At 41.8% G+C, this 27,210-nt stretch overlaps 1 protein-coding gene and 1 pseudogene across 4 annotated transcripts; one reads left to right on the forward strand and one right to left on the reverse strand.

Annotated features, from left to right (window-relative positions):
- Nucleotides 1-12,832: 12,832 nt before the first annotated feature.
- Nucleotides 12,833-23,584, forward strand: LOC115193986 (molybdenum cofactor sulfurase). 4 transcript variants are annotated; one of them, XM_029753189.1, is made up of 16 exons: nucleotides 12,833-13,235; nucleotides 13,495-13,584; nucleotides 15,804-15,870; nucleotides 16,002-16,646; nucleotides 16,797-16,873; nucleotides 17,154-17,353; nucleotides 17,552-17,668; nucleotides 17,786-18,181; nucleotides 18,426-18,588; nucleotides 18,734-18,821; nucleotides 20,718-20,842; nucleotides 21,040-21,136; nucleotides 21,341-21,479; nucleotides 21,578-21,682; nucleotides 22,034-22,130; nucleotides 22,435-22,553. In XM_029753189.1, the coding sequence occupies exons 1-15, from the start codon at nucleotides 13,091-13,093 to the stop codon at nucleotides 22,127-22,129; spliced, it is 2,550 nt and encodes an 849-aa protein (XP_029609049.1). In that variant the 5' UTR covers nucleotides 12,833-13,090; the 3' UTR covers nucleotide 22,130; nucleotides 22,435-22,553. The 4 variants fall into 4 exon arrangements, 3 of the variants coding, with proteins under 3 accessions (XP_029609049.1, XP_029609047.1, XP_029609048.1); XM_029753187.1 differs by having other exon boundaries at nucleotides 22,034-22,119; nucleotides 22,435-22,525; XM_029753188.1 differs by having other exon boundaries at nucleotides 22,034-23,584.
- LOC115193475 (serum amyloid P-component-like) lies at nucleotides 22,529-23,285 on the reverse strand (annotated as a pseudogene).
- Nucleotides 23,585-27,210: the final 3,626 nt, after the last annotated feature.

Consider the following 27,210-nt stretch of genomic DNA (forward strand, 5'->3'; position numbering starts at 1 on the left):
GACAGTTTATGACAAATGTTATGTGTTATGTAGCCATTATAAAGGCTTTATAAATGCATGCATAAGGACACCTACAGTAAAGTGTTACAGTACCCAAAAATCAAAACAGATCATCAAAATCTTCAAACGTTTCAAAACTCTAATTACATTTTCAACTGACGGAGTACAACAAACAAATTCACAAAGTTACTTGTTCACTGCACCGAATCACACTAAATCAATCACCCGTACCATGGCTGGGTCTGAGTTGCTGGACTCGGAGATGGATTTGGTCGTTGGTTTGGGTCGAATGTCTCCTGACTCCTGTGTGCGCTGTTGCCGGTTACGGGAGGTTACTCGAAGAGAAAGGGGAACCAGGTTCTGTGGGTATTCCCCGCAGCCTGTGTCTGCCTTGGTTAAGCACCAATTTCCTCTCTTCCCAGAAGAGTTCGAGTCCCACCTCAGTGATCCGATCCTATGTGGACTTTTGAGACCAGGCTAGCCTACAAGCGCTGCATAGTGTGCTAGCCAGGTTTGCTAACTTGACGAGGCAAGCTAGCTGCTGCTAGCTATTCCGGCGTCCCAATGGTGTAATTGCTTGGGTAGCTCTTATGTTTAGTATACTGTACGTGGCTAGCTAGCATTGAGTCGCTTGGTTATTCTAGGTTATCATGTCTAACATCGGCTAGCATGCATAATATCCGTCTAAGGAAGCTTACTAGCTTTCCCCCGGAATTATGGCAATCACATTCCTATTGCCAGTTCCTGAAGGTGGAGGAAGTGGGGCTTGCGGGCACCTCCGATGAGGAAGAAGCCTCCGAGCACTTGGCTCGGGTAACCCCTGGAGCGAGGGCCGAGTGACTGGTGAGCCACTCCACAAAAACATTACTGTGACATCAGTGGTTATGGCCAAACGGGGTGCTATGTCAGCCCCTGTGTCCATAAGGTGCTGGGCTTCACCCAGGCTATACAGTCTCACAGATGCACAACTTAGTTTTGAGGCTTTTCCATGCTTAAAGCCCCCTCTGTTAGGCCGTGTTCCATGGGGTTCACCGGGTTCAAGGGGTATATTCATCTCCCCAGGGTGAGTAATAAGTTGGCTGATTTGCTCTCTGTCTACAAGGGGCACTGTGTAAAAGTGAGTCCGTTGTGACAGAAGTACCCCCAAGGGGCACTGCCAATCGAGGTATGTCACTGATTGCCGGAGCCACCGAACACAGAGTGGACCGGGCTCCGGGCAAACCTTGGCACATAAACACAACTGTGTCAACCCAAAGTTCCACAGTGTTCATGGGTGTCAAAAGGGTTGCGTCTCCCACATGAAAAGTCCCAGCTAGCACAGTAGATCTGAGAGACGGGGAACTCAGCTGAGAGTCAGACTCGGCCGACGTCATGTGGCCCGAGTCTGGGCCACCTTTGGCAGTATTACTTATGGCTAGGATGCGGGGATTGAGCTCGGGACAATTCCAGTGTGAGGTATCTGGCCCAAATGTATTACTTTAGGCTCGGGACGATTGTGGCTACTCTCTGGCAGATGATTACACAGGCTGCTTTATATAATTAACATTTCATTATTTATTTATTTTCCCATGATTTCTCATTGGTTTTGTGATAAAAAAAAATACAATTTACATTTAAATTAAATTCTTTAAGTGTCCTGTTTAAGTAGTATTTTAGTATTTTGATACTTTGTGCAAGGCAATTGATAAGCATTAAAAACTTTGGATGGGGCCTCCCGAGTGGCGCAGCAGTGTAAAACACTGCATTGCAGTGCAAACTGCATCGCTACAGATGCTGGTTCAATACCGTGCAGGCCATGACAAGGAGACCCATGAATCGACACACAATTGGCCCAGCGCAGTCCGGGTTAGGGGAGGGTTTGGCCGGTCGGGTTGTCCTTGTCCCATCGCGCTGTAGCAACTCCTGTGGCGAGCCAGGCACATGCATGCTGACACGGTCACCAGGTGTACATTGGTGCTCTCAACCTTCGCCGCTCCCGAGGCCGTATGGGAGTTGCAGCGATGGGACAAGACAATTGGATATGACGAAAAGGGGGTAATAAATAAATAAAATTATTTTAAAAAATTGTGGATGGGTATAATTTGTATGTATGAAATGTATAATAGTAATTTTTGAAATTACTAAATCTGGTAATTTTGTATACATGTATTTAAAATTGCATCGGTCCGCTTCTGGGGGGATTCTGGTAAGATGCCGGCAAAGTCGGCTGAATTCCAGTAGACGGAAACGGCCCGATGTACTTGGGCCGATTCTGGGCAGTCATTCATTTTGATTGCGGGCCGAGTCCGACACCGGACTCCGGGACAATTCAATCAGTTCCGGCCCCCCGGAAGAGGGCCGCTTCTGGGCAGGTTCCTCATTGCTAGCTGGGGTGTCTCTTCTCCACATTCAGACACATGGTGGTCGAGAGTGGTGGAAAAGGAAAAATAACCAATCTCTCCCAGTCCACAAGGTAACCCTTCAAATGGCACTTAACAGGAGGCTCGCTGTCTGCTTCAACAAATAGCGCATGTGCAATGTTGCTCTGGATAATGAGAACAGTGACATCAGGGTACAGCCACAGATTATCCATTATATTGACCAGATACTCTAGTGGCCGCTGTAACTATGAAAATAAATGTCTTAAAAAACGGAAGGGAGGAAGCAAGATCGGGAGGGACCATTCTAGCCAATGAGAGGGCAGATATGCGTGTGAGAAGGCACAACGGCTTCCATTACTTACCATAGCCACCAATGAAAAAATCCAGAATTATTTTTGTTGCTTTTTGGTCTTAATTGAAGATTAGGGTTAGGCATAAGGTTAGCAGTGTGGTTAAGATTAGGGTTAGTTTTAAAATCACATTTTAAGAAGAGAAATTGTAGAAATAGGTAGGGGTTTATGATTTTGTGGCTGTGGTAACTAGTGATGACCAGGCAGAATTCCGAAATGAAGTGTTTTTTTCTCAAAGTCACCTTTATTTAACCAGGCAGGCCAGTTGAGAACAAGTTCTCATTTACAACTGCAACCTGGCCAAGATAAAGCAAAGCAGTGCGACAAAAAAACAACACAACACATGGGATAAACAGACGTACAGTCAATAACACAATAGAAAAATCTGTATACAGTGTGTGCAAATTAAGTAAGGAGGTAAGGCAATAAATAGGCCATAGTGGCCGAAGTAATTACAATTTAGCAATTACCTGCTGGAGTGCGTGCTACGAGTGGGTGTTGCTAAGGTGACCAGTGAGCTGAGGTAAGACAGAGCTTTACCTAGCAAAGATTTATAAATTAACTGGAGCCAGTGGGTTTGGCGACGAATATGTAGCGAGGACCAGCCAACAAGAGCATACAAGTCGCATTGGTGGGTAGTATATGGGGCTTTGGCGAAACAGATGGCACTGTGATAGACTGCATCCAATTTGCTAAGTAGAGTGTTGGAGGCTATTTTGTAAATGACATCGCCGAAGTCAAAGATCGGTAGGATAGTCAGATTTCCGAGGGTATGTACGGCAGCATGAGTGAAGGAGGATTTTTTGAGAAATAGGAAGCTGATTCTAGATTTAATTTTGGATTGGAGATGCTTAATATGAGTCTGTAAGGAAAGTTTACAGTCTTGCCAGACACCTAGGTATTTGTAATTATCCACATAGAGACAGAGGTTCGGACAACAGGCCCTCCGATTTGACACACTGAACTCTATCTGAGAAGTAGTTAGTGAACCATTCGAGGCAGTCATTAGAGAAACCAAGGCTGTTGAGTCTGCCGATGAGAATACGGTGATTGACAGAGTCGAAAGCCTTGGCCAGGTCGATGAAGACGGCTGCACAGTACTGTCTTTTATCGATGGCGGTTATGATATCGCTTAGGGCATTGAGCGTGGCTGAGGTACACCCTTGACCAGCTCGGAAACCGGATTGCATAGCGGAGAAGGTACGGTGGGATTCGAAATGGTCGGTGATCTGTTTGTTCACTTGGCTTTCGAAGACTTTAGAAAGGCAGGGCAGGATGGATATAGGTCTGTAACAGTTTGGGTCTAAAGTGTCTACGCGTTTGAAGAGGGTGATGACCGCGGCCGCTTTCCAATCTGTAGGAATCTCAGACGATATGAAAGAGAGGTTAAACAGACTATTAATAGGGATTGCAACAATGGCAGATAATTTTAGGAAGAGAGGGTCCAGATTGTCTAGTCCAGCTGATTTGGAGGGATCCAGATTTTGCAGCTCTATCAGAACATCAGCTGTCTGGATTTGGGTGAAGGAGAAGTGGGGGGGGGGGGCTTGGGCCAGTTGCTGCGGGGGGTGCAGAGCTGTTGGCCGGTGTTTGGGTAGCCAGGTGGAAAGTACGACCAGCCGTTCTCGATTATCGTGGATTTATCGGTGGTGACAGGGTTTCCTAGCCTCAGTGCAGTAGGCAGCTGGGAGGAGGTGCTCTTATTCTCCATGGACTTTACAGTGTCTCAAAACTTTTTGGAATTAATGCTGCAGGATGCAAATTTCTGTTTGAAATAGCTAGCCTTTACTTTCCTGACTGACTGTGTATATTGGTTCCTGACTTCCCTGAAAAGTTGCATATCGCGGGAACTATTCGAAGCTAGTGCAGTATTTCACATGATCTTGTTGTGCTGGTCAAGGGCAGTCAAGTCTGGAGTGAACCAAGGGCTATATCTGTTCTTAGCTCTACAGTCGTGGCCAAAAGTTTTGAGAATGACATAAATATTAATTTTCGCAAAGTCTGCTGCCTCAGTTTGTATGATGGCAATTTGCATATACTCCAGAATGTTATGAAGAGTGATCATATGAATTGCAATTAATTGCAAAGTCCCTCTTTGCCATGCAAATGAACTGAATCCCCCAAAAACATTTCCACTGCATTTCAGCCCTGCCACAAAAGGACCAGCTGACATCATGTCAGTGATTCTCTCGTTAACACAGGTGTGAATGTTGACGAGGACAAGGATGGAGATCACTCTGTCATGCTGATTGAGTTCGAATAACAGACTGGAAGCTTCAAAAGGAGGGTGGTGCTTGGGATCAAAGTTCTTCCTCTGTCAATCATGTTTACCTGCAAGGAAACACGTGCCGTCATCATTGCTTTGCACAAAAAGGGCTTCACAGGCAAGGATATTGCTGCCGGTAAGATTGCACCTAAATCAACCATTTATTGGATCATCAAGAACTTCAAGGAGAGCGGTTCAATTGTTGTGAAGAAGCCTTCCGGGCGCCCAAGAAAGTCCAGCAAGCGCCAGGACCGTCTCCTAAAGTTGATTCAGCTGCGGGATCGGGGCACCACCAGTACAAAGCTTGCTCAGGAATGGCAGCAGGCAGGTGTGAGTGCATCTGCACGCACAGTGAGGTGAATACTTTTGGAGGATGGCCTGGTGTCAAGAAGGGCAGCAAAGAAGCCACTTCCCTCCAGGAAAAACATCAGGGACAGACTGATATTCTGCAAAAGGTACAGGGATTGGACTGCTGAGGACTGGGGTAAAGTCATTTTCTCTGATGAATCCCCTTTCCGATTGTTTTGGGCATCCGGAAAAAAGCTTGTCAGGAGAAGACAAGGTGAACGCTACTATCAGTACTGTGTCATGCCAACAGTAAAGCATCCTGAGACCATTCATGTGTGGGGTTGCTTCTCAGCCAAGGGAGTGGGCTCACTCACAATTTTGCCTAAGAACACACCTATGAATAAAGAATGGTACCAACACATCCTCCGAGAGCAACTTCTCCCAACCATCCAGGAACAGTTTTGTGACGAACAATGCCTTTTCCAGCATGATGGAGCACCTTGCCATAAGGCAAAAGTGATAACTAAGTGGCTCGGGGAAGAAAACAGCGATATTTTGGGTCCATGGCCAGGAAACTCCCCAGACCTTAATCCCATTGAGAACTTGTGGTCAATCCTCAAGAGGCGGGTGGACAAACAAAACCCCACAAATTCTGACAAACTCCAAGCATTGATTATGCAAGAATGGGCTGCCATCAGTCAGGATGTGGCCCAGAAGTTAATTGACAGCATGCCAGGGCGGATTGCATAGGTCTTGAAAAAGAAGGGTCAACACTGCAAATATTAACTTTTTGCATCAACTTCATGTAATTGTCAATAAAAGCTTTTGACACTTATGAAATGCTTGTAATTATACTTCGGTATTCGATAGTAACGTCTGACAAAATATATCTAAAGACACTGAAGCAGCAAACTTTGTGGAAATTAATATTTGTGTCATTCTCAAAACTTTTGGCCACAACTGTACTTTTTTTGAAAGGGGCATGCTTATTTAAGATGGTGAGGAAAGCACTTTTAAAGAACAACCAGGCATCCTCTACTGACGGTATGTGGTCAATATCCTTCCAGGATACCCAGGCCAGGTCGATTAGAAAGGCCTGCTCGCAGAAGTGTTTTTGGGAGCGTTTGACAGTGATGATGAGTGGTCGTTTGACCGCGGACCCATAACGGATGCAGGCAATGAGGAGGTGATCGCTGAGATCCTGGTTAAAAACAGCAAAGGTGTATTTAGAGGGCAAGTTGGTCAGGATGATATCTATGAGGGTGTCTTTGTTTACGGATTTGGGGTTGTACCTGGTAGGTTCCTTGATCATTTGTGTGAGATTGAGGGCATCTAGCTTAGATTGTAGGACGGCCGGGGTGTTAAGCATATTCGAGTTTAGGTCACATAACAGTACGAACTCTGACGATAGATGGGGGCAATCAATTCACATATGGTGCCCAGGGCACAGCTGGAAGCTGGGGGGGGGGTCTATAACAAGCGGCAACAGTGAGGGACTTATTTCTGGAGAGATGGATTTTTAAAAGTAGAAGCTCAAACTGTTTGGGCATAGACCTGGATAGTATGATAGAACTCTGCAGGCTTTCTCTGCAGTAGATTGCAACTCCACCCCCTTTAGCAGTTCTATCTTGATGGATAATGTTGTAATTGGGGATGGAAATTTCTGAATTTTTGGTGGCCTTCCTAAGGATTCAGACACGGCCAGGACATCAGGATTGGCGGAGTGTGTTAAAGCAGTGAATAAAGCAAACTTAGGGAGGAGGCTTCTGAAGTTAACTTGCATGAACCCAAGGCTTTTACGGTTACAGAAGTCAACAAATGAGAGCGCCTGGGGACACACAGGGCCTGGGTTAACCTTTACATCACCAGAGGAACTGAGGAGGAGTAGGATGAGGGTACGGATAAAGACTATAAGAACTGGTCGTCTAGTGCTTTGGGAACAGAGAAAAAATAAACTGATTTCTGGGAGTGGTAGGATAGATTCAGGGCATAATGTACAGACGATCACCTCCAGCTCATGGCTTCAGCCCATCTGACTGTCCCCATGCATCCCACACTCTGCCCATGCACTGTTGTCATATACTATAATGCCAACTGTTATTAATAACTGCTATTACACAGTCTGCTTGACAATTTATGTAGTGTGTTATTACATGCTACATAATATTTTGTTGTTTAATTTAACCTTTATTTAACTAGGCAAGTCAGTTAAGAACAAATTCTTATTTACAATGACGGCCTACCCCGGCCAAACCCGGACAATGCTGGGCCAATTGTGCGCCGCCCTATGGGACTCCCAATCACGGCAGGATGTGATACACTCTGGATTCGAACCAGGGACTGTAGTGACGCCTCTTGCGCTGAGATGCAGTGCCTTAGACCACTGTGCCTCTTGGGAGCCCGAGTGCTCATCGGCCATTGGACATAAAAATTACAACAAGTTGGAAATCGCAAATTCAATCAGTAGCTAACTGCAAGCGTTACAAAGCAATCACTAGCCTGCTATTCAGTGAAGTAGATATGTGGTCCAAGTCTGGGTTTAAGGGTCTCTTTTCCAAGCTTAAAAGGATAAACATTCAACAACATGGGCCAGAAAAGGTTTAATACATTCGCCATGGTCAAACCAGCATGACTTCTGCCACGTTCAAAACAACTGAAAACTTGGAACTGGGAAATCTCAGACATCAGTGAGTTCAAGACAACTGGGAACCCGGGAAAAAACTAGCTCCGACTGGGAAAATACTTTTTGAACAGTCATCCAACTCGGAATTCCAAGTCGGGAACTCGGGCTCTTTCTAGAGCTCCGACCATAAGATCACTGGCGTCATGATTCAACCTGAGAGTTCCCAGTTGTCTTGAAAGCACCATAAATCCAAAGAATCACAGACTATGATGACAAAGTTTGATGACAAGGACCTCTGCGCCAACTTCCTGTTCAAGTGAGCACAGCACAACAAGGTGAGTCCAAAAATGTCTTGTATGCTGCTGCATAAATTATGTAATATGCCAGGGAGATATGTATACTGTAGCTAATAAAGAAATGCTAAGTGTATGTTGTGTAGTAAGCTGTTAGTAGCCAATGTGCCTCACCCTAATAATTTGGTCCCTTTCCCCCTGATAACTTAGCGTACTATTCTGACTTGGTGGTGCACATGTAGCCTACAGCCTGTTTTAGAGAAATGTAATCATCAAATATTGTAAGAGCTGCTTTATTTATCATACAGTTCTGACTTGGTGTACTGGGAGAATACTGTAAGAACGGCCCTTGTTCTGAATTCTGTCGCTGTACATTTCAAAAGTGCTGAACAAATAGTTATATTGACTACATCCATCCTAGTTCGCTCATTAATGTCTTAATCGAAATTACGGATTGCCTCTTATCGCCTCCTCGTCCCCTTATGCCATAGTGTGTTGTCAGTAGAAACAAAATTTGTTTAGGCAAGTCAGCCATATCAGCTATGTTTTTGAGAAGGCAGTAAATGAGGCTGAATTAACTGTTTCGCTACCAGACAAGGCTCCGCTGATAGCCAGGTGTAGCAGTGGTAATCATTCACTCCATTGTGCTGAAAAGAAAGCTCTGCTGTTAGGATAGCTTTATGTAGGCCTTAACAGTTTGTGGGCACCATTAGCCAATGCCAATGGCAACAGCTAGTCTCACTGGGCTCAGACTTACTGGGCTCAAATATACTGTATATAGTTCTGTCCTTGAGCTGTTCTTGTCTATTGATGTTCTGTATTATGTCATGTTTCATGTTTTGTGTGGACCCCAGGAAGAGCAGCTGCTGCTTTTACAACAGCTAATGGGGATCCTAATAATATACCAAATACCAAAAAAGACATTACAGACAAAATACTTTACAATATACATCCATTTAAAAATGTTGACATGTAGTGTATGTGTAACTGATAGATGCAAATACACACGTACACTTCATGTCAACATTTTTAAATGGATGTATATTGTAAAGTATTTTGTCTGTAATGTCTTTTTTGTTATTTGGTATACTACCGGTCAAAAGTTTTAGAACAACTACTCATTCAAGAGTTTTTCTTTATTTTTACAATTTTCTACATTGTAGAATAATAGTGAAGACATCAAAACTATTAAAAAACACATATGCAATCATATAGTAACCAGAAAAGTGTTAAACAAATCAAAATATATTTTATATTTGAGATTCTTCAAATAGCCACCCTTCGCCTTGATGACAGCTTGGCACACTGTTGGCATTCTCTCAATCAGCTTCATGAGGTAGTCACCTGGAATGCATTTCAATTATCAGGTGGGCCTTCTTAAAAGTTAATTTGTAGAATTTCTTTCCTTCTTAATGCATTTGAGCCAATCAGTTGTGTTGTGACAAGGTAGGGGGGTATACAAAGTCCATATTATGGCAAGAACAGCTCAAATAAGCAGAGAGAAATGACAGTCCATCATTACTTTAAGACATAAAGGTCAGTCAATACGGAACATTTCAAGAACTTTGAAAGTTTCTTCAAGTGCAGTCGCAAAAACCATCAAGCGCTATGATGAAACTGGCTCTCATGCGGACTGCCACAGGAATGGAAGACCCTGAGTTACCTCTGTTGCAGAGGATACGTTCATTAGAGTTACCAGCCTCAGAAATTGCAGCCCAAATAAATGCTTCACAGAGTTCAAGTAACAGACACATCTCAACATCAACTGTTCAGAGGAGACTGTGTGAATCAGGCCTTCATGGTCGAATTGCTGCAAAGAAACCACTACTAAAGGACACCAATAAGAAGAAGAGAGTTGCTTGGGCCAAGAAACACAAACAAAGGACATTAGACTGGTGGAAATTTGTCCTTTGGTCTGGAGTCCAAATTGGAGATTTTTGGTTCCAACCGCTGTCTTTGTGAGACGCGGTGTGGGTGAAGGGATGATCTCTGCATGTGTATTTCCCACCGTAAAACATGGAGGAGGAGGTGTTATGGTGTGGGGGAGCTTTGCTGGTGACACTGTCTGTGATTTATTTAGAATTCAAGGCACACTTAATCAACATGGCTACCACAGCATTCTGCAGCAATACGCCATCCCATCTGGTTTGGGCTAGTGGTACTATCATTTGTTTTTCAACAGGGCAATGACCCAACACATCTCCAGGCTGTGCAAGGGCTATTTGACCAAGAAGGAGAGTGATGGAGTGCTGCATCAGATGACCTGGCCTCCACAATCCCCTGACCTCAACCAAATTCAGATGGTTTGGGATGAGTCTGACCGCAGAGTGAAGGAAAAGCACCCAACAAGTGCTCAGCAACAGTCCTTCAAGACTGTTGGAAAAGCATTCCAGGTGATACTGGTTGAGAGAATGCCAAGAGTGTGCAAAGATGTCATCAAGGTAAAGGGTGGCAATTTGAAAAATCTCAAATATAAAATATATTTTGATTTGTTTAACACTTTTCTGGTTACTACATGATTCCATATGTGTTATCTCATAGTTGTTATGTCTTCACTATTAATCTACAATGTAGAAAATAGTAAAAAAAAAAAAAAACCTTGAATGAGTAAGTGTTCTAAAACTTTTGACTAGTAGTATACATGTCAATATAAACACAAAAAAGTAGGTCACATTGGGGAGAGGCGTTGTGCCGTGAGGTATTGCTTTATTAGTTGTTTCTTTTACCAGGTTTGCTGTTCACTTGCGCTATATGGGATGGAAGGGAGTTCCATGCAATCACGGCTCTGTATAATACAGTATGTTTCCTTGAATTTGTTCTGGACCTGGGGACTGGGAAAAGACCCCTGGTGGCATGCCTGGTGGGGTATTTGTGTTTGTCACTGCTGTGTTTAAGTTCACTGTACAAACAATATTAATGTTTCTTATAGAAACTAGAAGCAATGCAGTCAGTGTTTCCTGAACTCTTAGCCAAGAGAGACTGGCATGCATATTGATATTAGACCTGTGATTACAATGAAGAGCAAAACATGCCGCTCTGTTCTGGGCTAGCTGCAGCTTAAGTAGGTCCTTCTTTGCAGCACTTAACCATATGACTGGACAACAATCAAGATAAGCTAAAACTAGAGCCTGCAGGACCTGCTTTGTGGAGTGTGGTGTTTTGATCATGACAGTTTACAATCTAAGGTAACACCAAGTAATTTAGTCTCCTCAACTTGCTCAACAGCCAGACCATTCATTACCAGATTCAGCTGAGGTCTAGAACTTGATGTGTACAAAATATAATGCTCTTAGTTTTAGAGATGTTCAGGACCAGTTTATTACTGGCCACCCATTCTAAAACTGACTGCAACTCTTTGTTTAGTGTTGCAGTGATTTCACTAGCTGTGGTTGCTGACACATATAGGGTTGAATCATTGGCATGGACACACAGGATTCGCTTAATGCCAGTGGCAGGTCATTGGTAAAAATAGAAAAGAGTAGAAGGCCAAGAGAGCTGTCCTGCGATACACCACAATTTACATGTTTAACATTAGAGAAGCTTCCATTAAAGAAAACCCTCTGTGTTCTATTTGATAGATAGCTCTGAATCCATGACATGCCAGAGGTTAAAAAGCCATAACACATACATTTTTTCAACAGGTTATGGTCAATAATATCAAAGACTGCACTGAAATCTAACAGTACAGCTCCCACAATCTTCTCATCTGACATTTGTGTCAGTGCAGTACATGTTGAGTGCCCTTCTCTATAAGCATACTGAAAGTCTGTTGTTAATTTGTTCACAGAGAAATAGCATTGTATTTGGTCAAACACATTTATTTCCCAACCGTTTGCTAAGAGTTGGCAGCAAGCTGATAGGTCAGCTTTTAGAACCAGTAAAGACCGCTTTACTATTCTTGGGTAGCGGAATGACTTTGGCTTCCCTCCATGCCAAATCTATGCATAGTCACTTTAATAACTCTACCTACATGAACATACTACCTCAAATAACCAGTGCCCCCGCACATTGACTCTGTATTGGTACCCCTCTGTATATAGTCTCGCTATTGTTATTTTACTGCTGCTCTTTAATTATTTGTTACTTTTATCTCTTATTCTTATCCATATTTTTTTAAACTGCATTGTTGGTTAGGGGTTCGTAAGTAAGCATTTCACTGTAAGGTCTACACTTGTATTCGGCGGATGTGACGAATACAATGTGATTTGATGCCTGAGGACAAACACTTTCCTCTAGGCTCAGATTAAAGATATGACAGATAGGAGTGTCTAGACTCAGCTACAATCCTCAGTAGGTTTCCATCTAAGTTGTCAATGCCAGGAGATCGATAACAATCATTGTTCCACCTCTCCCCCACACTAACTTAACAAAATTCAAACTTACAATGCTTTTTCTTTCATTATTTGTTTTGGAATGCATGAGTATGATGGCTCACTGTTCGTTGTTGGCATTTCCTGCCTAAACTTGCACACTGCCGATGAAGTAATCATTTAAATAATTGGTCTTGACTGAATAGGAATTTTAATTGTTCTGGTTAACACACTAAATCATTGATAACAGCAACAGTATTTCATTTTCATTAGCCAGTAATATGTTTTTCTCACTTATTGCCCCCTATTGACAGACTCAGTCCACTTCCATACGTACTGTAGTTGATGTTGTATTCCATTTCCTGCTGTCTCAGTCATAGACCTAGTATTATCTTAGTCCCCTTATCTTGATCTGTTGAACGCGAGGTAAATCGTTAAGATACAAATGACTGTTACTGTCCGTCAGAGATGCAGTGTGGACTTAGAACTTTGTCAATGAGTAAGTGTTTGTCTCTTAGCTACCACTACTGTCATTCGACATGTGCAAGTTACGTTGTAGACAGAACTTCAAAGTTACATTTTAGGTAGGTAGACGCGAAAATGCCACTGCAAGAGGCCACGGAGAAGGAATCGTTGAATTTTAATCAACTGTGCACGTTTGAGAGCTTCGAGGAAGTTTGGAGTCATTACGGTTATAAGAGTGACTTCAAAGACGTAATAGAACGGGAGTTCTCAAGGACTAAAGGTACAGTACTTTTACGTAAGGCTTCAGTCACAGCGCAAAACGTGTTTAAAGTTAGTAAATCAACTTATGCTGATTCAACGCAAACCTGTGCAGCACATTGTAACACAGGCCTACTGTATATGTTGTTGTGTGTGCTTATGGCAATACGTCTACTTACCACTAAGTGGTGCACGTGTTCTTATTCGATGCACATAAGTGATTATCAACAAAGAAACTCATTACTAAGATTTCTCAAATTCCAAAACCAACTTTTTGACAGGCATTACATACCTGGATCATGCTGGAGCAACACTATACCCTGAGTCACTGGTGAGAGAATTCTATCAGGATATCTCCAGGAATGTATATGGTGAGTCTTTCCTCACATACCAAATATAATTAGGTTCAACTGATATAATGTGCCGAGTTGTTAAAAGTGTAAAAAGAATGACATAATTCTATTGAAGGGGCAATCTGGAATTGCTATGTACATTTTTAGACTGTTTATGTAAATGATGCCCTTGTTTTCATTGAGTTAAGTATTGGCCATTGCATGTCTATTGTATTACCATTCAAGCGTATTATTAACACTGTCTATTGAGAAATGACCTGTTTAAAGTTGTATGCCAGGTTAGGGCAGGTCCTTTTTGGATCCCCGTTCTCCTTATTCATGGAGAGCTGTTTGTTGAGGTAACATTCAGTTACATTTTAGTCATTTAGCAGATGCTGTTATCCATAGCAACTTAAAGGAGCAATTACGGTTAAGTGCCTTGCTGTTGGGCACATCGACAGATTCTTCACCTAGTCATCTCAGAGATTCGAACCAGCGACCTTTCAATTACCGGCCCTACGCTCTTTACCTCTGCCAAACTCAGATGTGTGAGTTTATGGGCGTTTTGCCATGTTATTTATTTATTTATTTATATTATTTTTGTCAACTATTTTTCCTAATACACTTTTTAAATACTCAACTTTGTATCCAGTCTTTTTCACGTCCTGCACTGTAAATAAATTCCTCCTATTTTTGCACCTGAACTTCCTACTCTGAGACTGTTGTTTCTCCTCATCAACTAAATAGGCTGCCGGGTCCTCTATTAACACCCTTTCAAAGGCTGGTATTCCAATGTACTTGCCTTTGGGTTTTCTGTTTGTTTATATATATATATATGTGTGTGTGTGTGTGTGTGTGTGTGTGTGTGTGTGTGTGTGTTTGTATATATACATACATACATACATACATACATACATACAGTTGAAGTTGGAAGTTTACATACACTTAGGTTGGAGTCATTAAAACTTATTTTTCAACCACTCCACAAATTTATTGTTAACAAACTATAGTTTTGGCAAGTCGGTTAGGACATCTACTTTGTGCATGACACAAGTAATTTTTCCAACAGTTGTTTACAGACAGATTATTTCACTTATACTTCACTGTATCACAATTACAGTGGGTCAGAAGTTTACATACACTAAGTTGACTGTGCCTTTAAGCAGCTTGGAAAATTCCAGAAAATTATGTCATGGCTTTAGAAGCTTCTGATAGGCTAATTGACATAATTTGAGTCAATCGGAGGTGTACCTGTGGATGCATTTCAAGGCCTACCTTCAAACTCAGTGCCTCTTTGCTTGACATCATGGGAAAATCAAAATAAATCAGCGAAGACCTCAGGAAAAAAATGGTAGATTTCCACAATTTCTAAACGCCTGAAGGTACCACGTTCATCTGTACAAACAATAGTACGCAAGTATAAACACCATGGGACCACACAGCCGCCATACCTTTCAGGAAGGAGACACGTTCTGCCTCCTAGAGTTGAACATACTTTGGTGCGAAAGTGCAAATCAATCCCAGAACAATAGCAAAGGACCTTGTGAAGATGCTGGAGGAAACGGGTAGAAAAGTATCTATATCCACAGTAAAATGAGTCCTATGTTGACATAACCTGAAAGGCTGCTCAGCAGGGAAGAAGCCACTGCTCCAAAACTGCCATGAAAAAGGCAGACTACGGTTTGCAAGTGCACATGGAGACAAAGATCGTACTTTTTGGAGAAATGTCCTCTGGTCTGATGAAACAAAAAGTGGCCATCACAAAGCCCTGACCTTAATCCCATAGAAAATATAGGCAGAACTGAAAAAGCTTGTGCGAGCAAGGAGGCCTACAAACCTGACTCAGTTACACCAGTTCTGTCAGGAGGAATGGGCCAAAATTCACCCAACTTATTGTGGGAAACTTGTGGAAGGTTATCGAAACATTTGACCCAAGTTAAACAATTTAAATGCAATGCTACCAAATACTAATTGAGTGCATGTAAACTTCTGACCCACTGGGAATGTGATGAAATAAATAAAAGCTGAAATAAATCATTCTCTGTACTATTATTCTGACATTTCACATTCTTAAAATAAAGTGGTGATCCTAACTGACCTAAAACAGGGAATCTTTACTTGGATTAAATGTCAGGAATTGTGAGTTTAAATGTATTTGGCTAAGGTATATGTAAACTTCCGACTTCAATTGTGTGTATGAATACACCTGTATCCCGATGTAATATATTCTTCTATTCTTTTAATATTTTTGTCTTTAGGCAACCCTCACAGCCATAACCCCAGCAGCAGACTGACGCATGACACAGTAGAGCATGTCAGATACAGGTAGCTAATGCCTCTCCTTTCGCAGAAATAATTACTCATCATTATTCATCCGAATGAATGTGACTGTGTGAACACTTATTTATGCCCTGCTATTGAGGATATGTCCTGAATAGAAATGTATTTTCTTGCAGGATATTGCAGCATTTTAACACCACTCCTGACAAATACTCAGTGATTTTCACCTCTGGCTGTACGGCAGCTCTCAAATTAGTCGCTGAGAGCTTTCCCTGGAGGCCTCCCACTGCTACGGAGCCAGCCAGTCAGTTCTGCTATCTGACTGATAATCATACCTCGGTGGTCGGTATAAGAGGAGTTACTTCAGCACTGGGAGTAGTTTCTCTACCTGTCTCCCCCGAGGAGATAGAGGCCAGAGCCAAAGATGTAGCCCAGAGTGAATGCAGAAGTTGCCAGACACCGCACCTCTTCTGTTATCCAGCACAGAGCAATTTCTCTGGCAGAAAGTACTCCCTGGGGTACGTGAGGGGCATCCAGGCGAGGAAGCTCTACCCAGCGTGTGACAGCCAGGGCCGGTGGTTTGTCCTGCTGGATGCTGCCTCTTTTGCCAGCTGCTCTCCGCTGGATTTGCAGGAGCACCCAGCGGACTTTGTTCCCTTCTCCTTCTATAAGATGTTTGGCTTCCCCACAGGTTTAGGGGCTCTTCTGGTCCGGAATGATACAGCTGCCCTCCTAAGAAAAGCATACTTTGGTGGGGGGACAGCAGCGGCCTACCTAGCAGGGGAGAGCTATTATGTGCCAACGCCAAATATTGCTCACCGGTAAACTATTCCATGAGCCTTGCAATTATATCATGGATGTGAATGCACAAAAATTCTTTATAAAGTTGAATGAGCCTGGCTTAGAGAGGATAATATTGTATTGTTTGATACTTTTTTTTGTGATAAACCTTGTTTGTTTTCTGATTTAAGGTTTGAAGATGGCACTATCTCTTTCCTGGACATCATTGCTCTAAATCATAGTTTTGATGCTCTACACACACTCACAGGTATGTACATATGAATAATTTAAAGGCACGGATGAAACAAAGTGAAGTTGCTATTATAATACATCAGTATCATCTGCCATTACACTAAGTATCAAAGTAAGACCTGTGCATTTAAAATAATTCAATTGGTTGAGTGGTTGTTCATTACATCAGTATGACAGAAATCTTTTGAACATCAGTAAGGAATGGACCAATATTCTACAGAGATTGAATTGAGTCAATATAACCTTTTTAAGCTTTTATTGTATTGTAACCTTGTTTCCTTTTTTTTCACCTTCAGGAGGCATGGACAAGGTCCAGCTGCATACATTTGGTTTAGCACGCTATACTTACATGTTGCTGTCTAGCCTTTGCCATGGCAACGGACAACCAGTTGCTCAGATATACTCCGACAGCGAGTTTGAGAACCCGAGCACGCAGGGAGCCATCCTCAACTTCAACTTGACGGACTGTCACGGAGAAATAGTTGGATACTCTCAGGTTCACTCAAATGAGCCTATTTGATTCACTGCGCCCTACAGTGTTTGCGTTTAGTAATTTTGCACATCCAAACATATGTGAAAGAGGAGTTTACCAAGTCAATTCATAATTAACATAGCCTGGGTATTATGAATGCAACAACAAAAAAATCTGCTGATTGATTAACATTTCTAACCATTTTTCTTTTTCTCTTCTCAGGTGGACAAGCTGGCTAGTCTTTTCAATATCCATGTGCGGACAGGTTGCTTCTGCAACACAGGTGCCTGTCAGCTCTTCCTTGGCATCACCAATCAAGACGTGAAGAGCAACCTACAGGTGAGTAGTGAATTTGAGGTGTCATTGCGCGCGTGTTTGTGCAAAAGACGACGATAAAAGACGATAAAGATAATTATTCATCCTAATATACTGTTGTTCACTCCTGTTTTCTTCAAGGCGGGTCATGTCTGTGGAGACAACATAGACCTGGTTGACGGTCGTCCAACGGGATCTGTGCGTGTATCCTTCGGCTACATGTCAACCTTCCAGGACTGCCAAAACTTCTTGAACTTCGTTGTGGAGTGCTTTGTGGAGAAACCAGTCAAAGTGGACAAAGAGAAACTAGACAGACTGAAATCGAACACCTCTTCTAAAGGTTCCAGTCAGTGTCTGCTTACTATGCTTACCAATGGGAAACCTAACCACATAGACAATAGAGAGCGTGCCTCTACAGATCCAGTTGTGAACAAATATGGAGGCAAGGCCATCACCAAGGAAGCAAAGAGCCAAGGGAAGGCCCAGTATCTGACTAATATCTACATATATCCAATCAAATCCTGTGCAGCGTTTGAGGTTTGTGCACATTTCTCTTTCAGTATTGTTTTGCTCTTATTAAATCTACAATGCAAATTATGATCGTTCTCCAATACCCATGTTATGTTTGGATAAAAGTCACAGAGATCTACCTGTTGGATATTTGTGGTAAGAATGACTTTCATCAACTCAACACAATTACAATGTGTGCGCCTATCGGTATACTGTATCAATTGACTTCTTACTTCTTCTGTGTTTTTAATTGTGATGTGTGTTTATGCAGGTGACTGACTGGCCAGTGGGCCCTCTGGGTCTGCTCCATGACCGGGGCTGGATGGTGGTGAATGGTAATGGAGTGTGTCTGAACCAAAAGAGAGAACCACGCTTATGCCTCATTCATCCGCAGATCTACCTGCCCTCAAGCACACTGCTTCTGCAGGCCTCAGGTCAGACATTACAAATATATAGTCTTTTTTGTTGTTGTGACACTCCAGGAATCTTTATTCAGCAGCACCCCTCACGTACATTTTAGTCATACATTTCATACATTTTTTTTTAAACTCTTCTAAAGGAGTTCCTCTTATCTTTCAGGAATGGACACTATTTCTGTCCCTTTGGAAAACTACAGTGAGCCACACCAGAGTCATGGGGTGTGTCAAAGCAAGATGTGTGGTGACAGGTGAGTTTTTTATTTTATAATAATAATTAAACTACTAGCTATGTCTTTGTAGAAAATCTATAGTAGGCTTGAAAGACATGTATGATCAGTGTCAGGAATGACATACAGTATTTATTATAATCAATTTTTTCATAATCGTTGGTCTACCAGAAGTCTACCACATTGACTTCAGATGGTATAACATATCACTTAAAATAAGCATACAGTGGCTTGCGAAAGTTTTCACCCCTATTTTGTTCCCTTACAACCTGGAATTAAGATTGATTTTTGGGGGGTTTGTATCATTTAATTTACACAACATGCCTACCACAATGAAGATGCAAAATATTATTTGTGAAACAAACAAGAAAGAAGACAAAAAAACTTAACTTGAACATGCAGAACTATTCACCCCCCAAAGTCTATACTTTGTAGAGCCACCTTTTGCTGCAATTACAGCTGCAAGTCTCTTGGGGTATGTCTCTATAAGGTTGGCACATCTAGCCACTGGGATTTTTGCCTATTCTTCAAGGCAAAACTGCTCCAGCTCCTTCAAGTTGGATGGGTTCTGCTGATGTACAGCAATTTTAAATCATACCACAGATTCTCAATTGGATTGAGGTCTAGGCTTTGACTAGGCATTCCAATACATTTAAATGTTTCCCCATAGATCACTCGAGGTTTGCTTTAGCAGTATGCTTAGGACCATTGTCCTGCTGGAAGGTGAACCCAGTCTCAAATCTCTGGAAGACTGAAACAGGTTTCCCTTAAGAATTTCCCTGTATTTAGCGCCATCCATCATACCTTCAATTCTGACCAGTTTCTCAAGTTTCTGCCGATGAAAAACATCCCCACAGCATGATGCTGCCACCACCATGCTTCACTGTAGGGATGTTGTTCTCGGGGTGATGAGAGGTGTTGGGTTTGCGCCAGACATGGCGTTTTCCTTTATGGCCTAAAAGCTAAATTTTAGTCTCATCTGACCAGAGTACCTTCTTCCATATGTTTGGGGAGTCTCCCACATGCCTTTTGGCGAACACCAAACGTGTTTGCTTATTTTTTTCTTTAAGCAAAGGCTTTTTTCTGGCCACTCTTCCGTAAAGCCCAGCTCTGTGGAGTGTACGACTTAGTGGTCCTATGGACAGATACTCCAATCTCTGCTGTGGAGCTTTGCAGCTCCTTCAGGGTTATCTTTGGTCTCTTTGTTGTCTTTAATGCCCTCCTTGCCTGGTCTGTGAGTTTTGGTGGGTGGCCCTCTCTGGGCAGGTTTGTTGTGGTGCCATATTCTTTGGATTTAATGGTGCTCCGTGGTATGTTCAAAGTTTCAGATATTGTTTTTATAACTCAACCCTGATCTGTACTTCTCCACAACTTTGTCCCTGACCTGTTTGGCGAGCTCCTTGGTCTTCATGGTGCCACTTGCTTGGTGGTGCCCCTTGCTTAGTGATGTTGCAGACTCTGGGGCCTTTCAGCGCAGGTGTGTGTGTGTGTATATATATATATATATATATATATATATATATATATATATATATATATATATATATATATATATATATATATATATATATATATATATATATATATATATATATATATACACACATATATACCAGATCTTATTTACTAGCTTCATAGCAAAGGGGGTGAATACATATGCACGCACCACTTTTCATATTTATTTATTTTTTGACTTTTTTGAAACAAGTTATTTTTTTCACTTCACCAATTTGGACTATTTTGTGGATGTCCATTACATGAAATCCAAATAAAAAATCTATTTAAATTACAGGTTGTAATGCAACAAAATAGGAAAAACGCCAAGGGGGATGAATACTTTTGCAAGGCACTGTATTTGACCATCACCTTGATTCAGAAATGTTGTAGTGGTTGTTATTGTGTTCTCTCCTTCCCAAGGGTGCAAACAGTAGATTGTGGCGATGAAGCTGCATCATGGCTCTCAGAGTTCCTTGGACAGCCTTGTCGTCTGAAGAGGCAAAGTCCTGATTTTATTCGCAACATGAAAAAGGGCCATGAAAAAGGTGAAAGGGAAATGTCCTTGGTAAACTTAAGTTCAGATACCATACTAGAGTATCCATCATAATGGTTTCTTCAGTAATTCCTATTGTCTGCAAAAATCTATTTTGTATGCAAGAATGTTGGAATTTACTTTACCCCAATGGGATTTCTTTGCTCACTTTAATTCATAATGATTTTTACTTTTTTGTGATTGCCCCAGGGGTCTCGTCCACTGCCCTCTCCTTGGTGAATGAAGCCCAGTACTTAATGATCAACCATGCCAGTGTTGATTTGCTTCAGAGACACATCACCAGCAGGTATAGTATAACATGTTATTATGCCTACGGGCCTCACACATTCCTGGTGGAGCACATTTGGAATTTGTGACATACTAAATTATACAGTATGTAGGCCTAGTGAATTACATGTACAAAGATCGTCATAGGTAAACCTTTTTGTTATTGATTAATGTGAGCCATCCTTTTTTCTTGTTCCTTGTTTATCTAACCACTATGGGACAGACAGGAATCCTCTGACCATCAGCCTCTTGACATCCATGAGCTTATTAGTCGGTTTCGTGCCAATTTAGTCATCTCTGGGTTGGACCCATTTGAGGAAGATGATTGGTCACACTTGATTATTGGAAACACCCATTTCCAGGTGAGGATGCAGTTTGGTTTTCATATATGGTGACACGTATTACTGAAATGGTAACAACAATCTTTAACTGCATCAACTCTTTGTGATATGACGTGAAGGTGGCAGGTCGGTGTGGCAGATGCCAGATGATCGGGGTTGATCAGAACACAGGAGTCAAGACCAAAGAGCCTCTTCTGTCTCTCTCTGCCTATCGCAAGGGGAAGGTCAGTGGGGGGGGGGTTGCGTTTAATTTCAAAGTGTGACAATATGTTCCAGGGTTGGTGTGTCAGATAGTCCCTATCCCATGACACGTTATCTGACTTACTACTGGGTCGACTGCATTTGCAACGGTCCATGTCATTGACCTTAGACTAAAGGTAGGTAGAGTACATAAAAAAACAAGAGCATTAACTGACAAGGAAAGCACACAGCAGAGTATTCAATATACAGTATCCCTTATTCCCGAAGGACCCCATTTTGGATACATTTTTAGGCTTGTTGTCTGTTGTTCTCACTACCATTTTGGCCATTCAGTGAGTATGCTGTAAATGTGTTGTTGTGATTTTGTTTTTTAGGTGACCTTTGGTGTGTACCTTGTCCACCAATCACTGGATGGCTCTAATGCAACCCTATCTGTTGGTGCTCCTGTAATGTCTCAACGGTCAGGATAAGGTTACCATTTCCAGATGTTTTTATTTATCTGAACTCAAAATTATTTTAAGCAAACATTGTTAGGTTAACGTTTTAACTTAAGTGTTTGCATATTGTAAGAAGACAACCCAGGTAATCACAGAGTTCATACAGACCAGTGTACATCAATTACTGTACCTTTTAGTTTACATGATTTTAATGTTTTGTAAATTAACAAAAAAAATACAGTTTCAGTTGTCTTTGAATAACTGATTTGGTTGACTTCTTTTTTTAAATAAATTGAGTGTGTTTGCCTTCCCAAATAACGTTTTTTTATCTTTACCAGGGTGCCAACTTAAAAAGCAATCACACCGTTCTCAATCAGGTTGCCATCCCCTCTGTTCCTGAACCCAGTTAGAAAGACTGGGGACTTGCCTTAAAATAATTGTATTAAATTCATTGGAGGACGTTACTTTAGGAAAGTAATGCTTTCCCTTTTTTTAAATTTCCACCATAAGCATCCTGCTCCTGACCTAGGATTATGATGGGTTTACCATTCACCACACTCCCCGCAGTGTATCCCAGCTTCCTTGCACTTGGCTTCCTATTGATCCAAACCTGACTGAGTCCGGTGGCGGAGTCCCAGCTCCCACACAGAGACATCCACATGTTCTGCTTGCCTGGCAGCCCTGTGAATGCACTTCCCACATATCTGACAGGTAGCTGCATGGCACCATTGGACTCTTTTGAACAATAGAAAGTCATTGGTGCTTGTTGGAGTTGCCATGGAGAAGAGAGAACACCCACTTGACATCTGTGAAATACATTTAAGAGGTTCATAATACAAACATTAGCTAGACCTTGGAATTACATTATGCAGCTGAAATTAACTAAATGCTAAATATACATATTATTAACAGCTTATTTACCAAGCACTACCACTGATAAAGAAAATAATCATTTCAAAGGTTTTTGACTGCTGCTCACACCATGGTATTTGCCAATATGCATTGCAAAGCTTTCTAATGTGAAATACAAACACATATGGAAGTATGGAATATCACATTGATTACCTTAGACATACTGTCACAGAAGAATAGTTTTCTCCCTTTTTGTCAGTAGCCTCACATGATCAATGTCAGACTCCTTTGGAAATGTGAAAATTTTACCTGACAGAGAGGACATGGTAAATACTGGTAGCCTCTGTAAAATTAACCAAATATTTACAGTACAATATATGCTCTGATATAAATGTATCCATCCTGTAGGCCATTGACTTCTGAATAATTATCATATTTGCCATGTGGAGAGAGTGGTGTCAGGTACCAACACCTTTTGAGAGAATGTATTCATTTTAATTAATTATTTTAATTATTCATCTTTGCATTTGTCTTCATTTCTAACCTGTTTTCTCAAGAGCTTTTGGATACTTTGGCACCTACTTTCTGTATTAGAAAAAGGATACATGCATAAAGAAATAAAATACATAGACAATATACAGTTGAAGTCGGAAGTTTACATACACCTTAGCCAAATACATTTAAACTCAGTTTTTCACAATTCCTGACATTTAATCCTAGTAAAAATGCCATGCCTTAGGTCAGTTAGGATCACCACTTTATTTTAAGAATGTGAAATGTCAGAATAATAGTAGAGAGAATGATTTATTTCAGCTTTTATTTCTTTCATCACATTCCCAGTGGGTCAGAAGTTTACATACACTCAATTAGTATTTGGTAGCATTGCCTTTAAATTGTTTAACTTGGGTCAAACGTTTCGGGTAGTCTTCCACAAGCTTCCCACAATAAGTTGGGTGAATTTTGGCCCATTCCTCCTGACAGAGCTGGTGTAACTGAGTCAGGTTTGTAGGCCTCCTTGCTCGCACACGCTTTTTCAGTTCTGCCCACACATTTTCTGTAGGGTTGAGGTCAGGGCTTTGTGATGGCCACTCCAATACCTTGACTTTGTTGTCCTTAAACCATTTTGCCACAACTTTGGAAGTATGCTTGGGGTCATTGTCCATTTGGAACACCCATTTGTGACCAAACTTGAACTTCCTGACTGATGTCTTAAGATGTTGCTTCAATATATCCACATAATTTTCTGTCCTCATGATGCCATCTATTTTGTGAAGTGCACCAGTCCCTCCTGCAGCAAAGCACCCCCTACAACATGATGCTGCCACAGTTGTGCTTCATGGTTGGGATGGTGTTCTTCGGTTTGCAAGACTACTCCTTTTTCCTACAAACATAAAGATGGTCATTATGGCCAAACAGTTCTATTTTCTCCAAAAAGTACGATCTTTGTCCCCATGTGCAGTTGCAAACCGTAGTCTGGCTTTTTTATGGCGGTTTTGGAGCAGGCTTCTTCCTTGCTGAGCAGCCTTTCAGGTTATGTCGACATAGGACTCGTTTTACTGTGGGTATAGATACTTTTCTACCTGTTTCCTCCAGCATCTTCACAATGTCCTTTACTGTTGTTCTGGGATTGATTTGCACTTTTCGCACCAAAGTTTGTTAATCTCTAGGAGACAGAATGCGACTCCTTCCTGAGCAGTATGACGGCTGCGTGGTCCCATTGTGTTTATACTTGTGTACTATTGTTTGTACAGATGAACGTGGTACCTTCAGGCATTTGGAAATTGCTCCCAAGGATGGACCAGACTTGTGGAGGTCTACAATTTCTTTCTGAGGTCTTGGCTGATTTCTTTTGATTTTCCCATGATGTCAAGCAAAGAGGCACTGAGTTTGAAGGTAGGCCTTGAAATACATTCACACGTACACATCCAAATGACTCAAATGATGTCAATTTGCTTATCTGAAGCTTCTAAAGCCATGACATCATTTTCTGGAATTTTCCAAGCTGTTTAATTGGGGCTAGGGGGCAGTATTTTCACGGCTGGATAAAAAACGTACCCGATTTAGACTGGTTACTACTCTTGCCCAGAAACGAGAATATGCATAGAATTAGTGGATTTGGATAGAAAACACTCTAAAGTTTCTAAAACTGTTTGAATGGTGTCTCTGAGTATAACATAACTCATATGACAGGCCAAAACCTGAGAAGATTCCATACAGGAAGTGCCCTATCTGAAAATTTGTTGTCCTTCTGTTGCATCTCTATCGAAAATACAGCATCTGTGCTGTAACGTGACACTTTCTAAGGCTTCCATTGGCTCTCACAGCCGCCAGAAAGTGGAATGGGGTGTCTGCTGTCTCTGGGCAAAGTACAGCAGCAGAGTTTGTAAGTGGTCAGCCTGGGGACAGTGAGACTGAGATGCGCGTTCACGAGACTACTCCATTTTTTTCTTTCAGCCTTTGAATGAATACAACATTGCCCGGTTGGAATATTATCGCTATTTTACGAGAAAAATAGCATAAAAATTGATTTTAAACAGCGTTTGACATGCTTCTAAGTACGGTAATGGAATATGTAGATTTTTTTTTTGTCACGAAATGTGCTTGCGCGTCACCCTTCGGATAGTGACCTGAACGCACGAACAAAACGGAGCTATTTGAATATAACTATGGATTATTTGGAACCAAAACAACATTTGTTGTTGAAGTAGAAGTCCTGGGAGTGCATTCTGACGAAGAACAGCAAAGGTAATCCAATTTTTCTAATAGTAATTCTGAGTTTAGTGAGCCCCAAACTTGGTGGGTGTCAAATTAGCTAGCCTGTGATGGCTAGCTAATCAAAACTATGAAATAACACATATGGAATCATATAGTAACCAAAAAAGTGTTAAACAAATCAAAATATATTTGAGATTATTAAAAGTAGCCACCCTTTGCCTTGATGACAGCTTTGCACACTCTTGGCATTCTCTCAACCAGCTCCACCTGGAAGGCTTTTCCAACAGTCTTTAAGGAGTTCCCACATATGCTGAGAACTTGTTGGCAGCTTTTCCTTCACTTTCAAGTCCAACTCATACCAAACCATCTCAATTGGGTTGAGGTCGGGTGAATGTGGAGGCCTCGTCATCTGATTCAGCCCTTACACAGCCTGTAGGTGTGTCATTGTCCTGTTGAAAAACAAATGATAGTCCCACTAAGCGCAAACCAGATGGGATGGCATATCGCTGCAGAATGCTGTGGTAGACATGCTGGTTAAGTGTACCTTGAATTCTAAATAAATCACAGTGTCACCAGCAAAGCACCCCCACACCATCACATCCTCCTCCTAATTCACGGTGGGAACCACACATGGTGAGATAATCCGTTAACCTACTTTGCGTCTCACAAAGACACGGCGGTAGGAACCAGAAATCTCAAATTTGGACTCATCATACAAAAGGACAGATTTCCACTTGTCTAATGTGCATTGCTTGTGTCCAAGCAATTCTTTTCCACTTATTGGTGTCCTTTAGTAGTGGTTTCTTTGCAGCAATTTGACCATGAAGGACTGATTCACTCAGTCTCCTCTGAACAGTTGATGTTGAGATTGTGTGTGTGTGTGTGTTACTTGAACTCTGTGAAGCATTTATTTGGGCTGTAATTTCTGAGGCTGGTAACTCTAATGAACTTATCTTCTGCAGCAGAGGTAACTCGGGAGATGTGTTGGATCATTGTCCTGTTGAAAAAAACTTTTTTTGTTGTTGGTTATTTAACCACATTGGCCAGTTGAGAACAAGTTCTCATTTACAACTGCGACCTGGCCAAGATAAAGCAAAGCAGTGCGACCAAAAATACAGAGTTACACATGGTAAAAACAAACAGAGTCAATAACACTATAGAAAAAATCTATATATAAGTTGCAGCGGGGGGTGCAGAGCTATTGGCCTGAGTAGGGGTAACCAGGTGGAAAGCATGGCCAGCAGTAGAAAAATGCTTGTTGAAATTCTCGATTATCGTAGATTTATCAGTGGTGACAATGTTTCGTAGTCTCAGTGCAGTAGGCAGCTGGGAGGAGGTGCTCTTATTCTCCATGGACTTTACAGTGTCCCAAAACTTTTTGGAATTAGTGCTACAGGATGCAAATTTCTGTTTGAAAAAGCTAGCCTTAGCTTTCCTAACTGACCGTGTATATTGGTTCCTGACTTCCCTGAAAAGTTGCATATCGCGGGGGCTATTTGAAGCTAGTGCAGTACGCCACAGGATGTTTTTGTGCTGGTCAAGGGCAG

Source organism: Salmo trutta, chromosome 5 (genome assembly GCF_901001165.1).
Source record: "Salmo trutta chromosome 5, fSalTru1.1, whole genome shotgun sequence".
Taxonomy (NCBI): domain Eukaryota; kingdom Metazoa; phylum Chordata; class Actinopteri; order Salmoniformes; family Salmonidae; genus Salmo; species Salmo trutta.

Coding starts and splice junctions, on each gene's coding strand:
- LOC115193986 (XM_029753187.1), top strand. CDS start 13,091: ATGCCACTGCAAGAGGCCACGGAGAAGGAATCGTTGAATTTTAATCAA. Junction 16,647..16,796: donor ACGCCAAATATTGCTCACCG/GTAAACTATTCC, acceptor TTCTGATTTAAG/GTTTGAAGATGGCACTATCT. Junction 21,683..22,033: donor CTGCCTATCGCAAGGGGAAG/GTCAGTGGGGGG, acceptor TTTGTTTTTTAG/GTGACCTTTGGTGTGTACCT.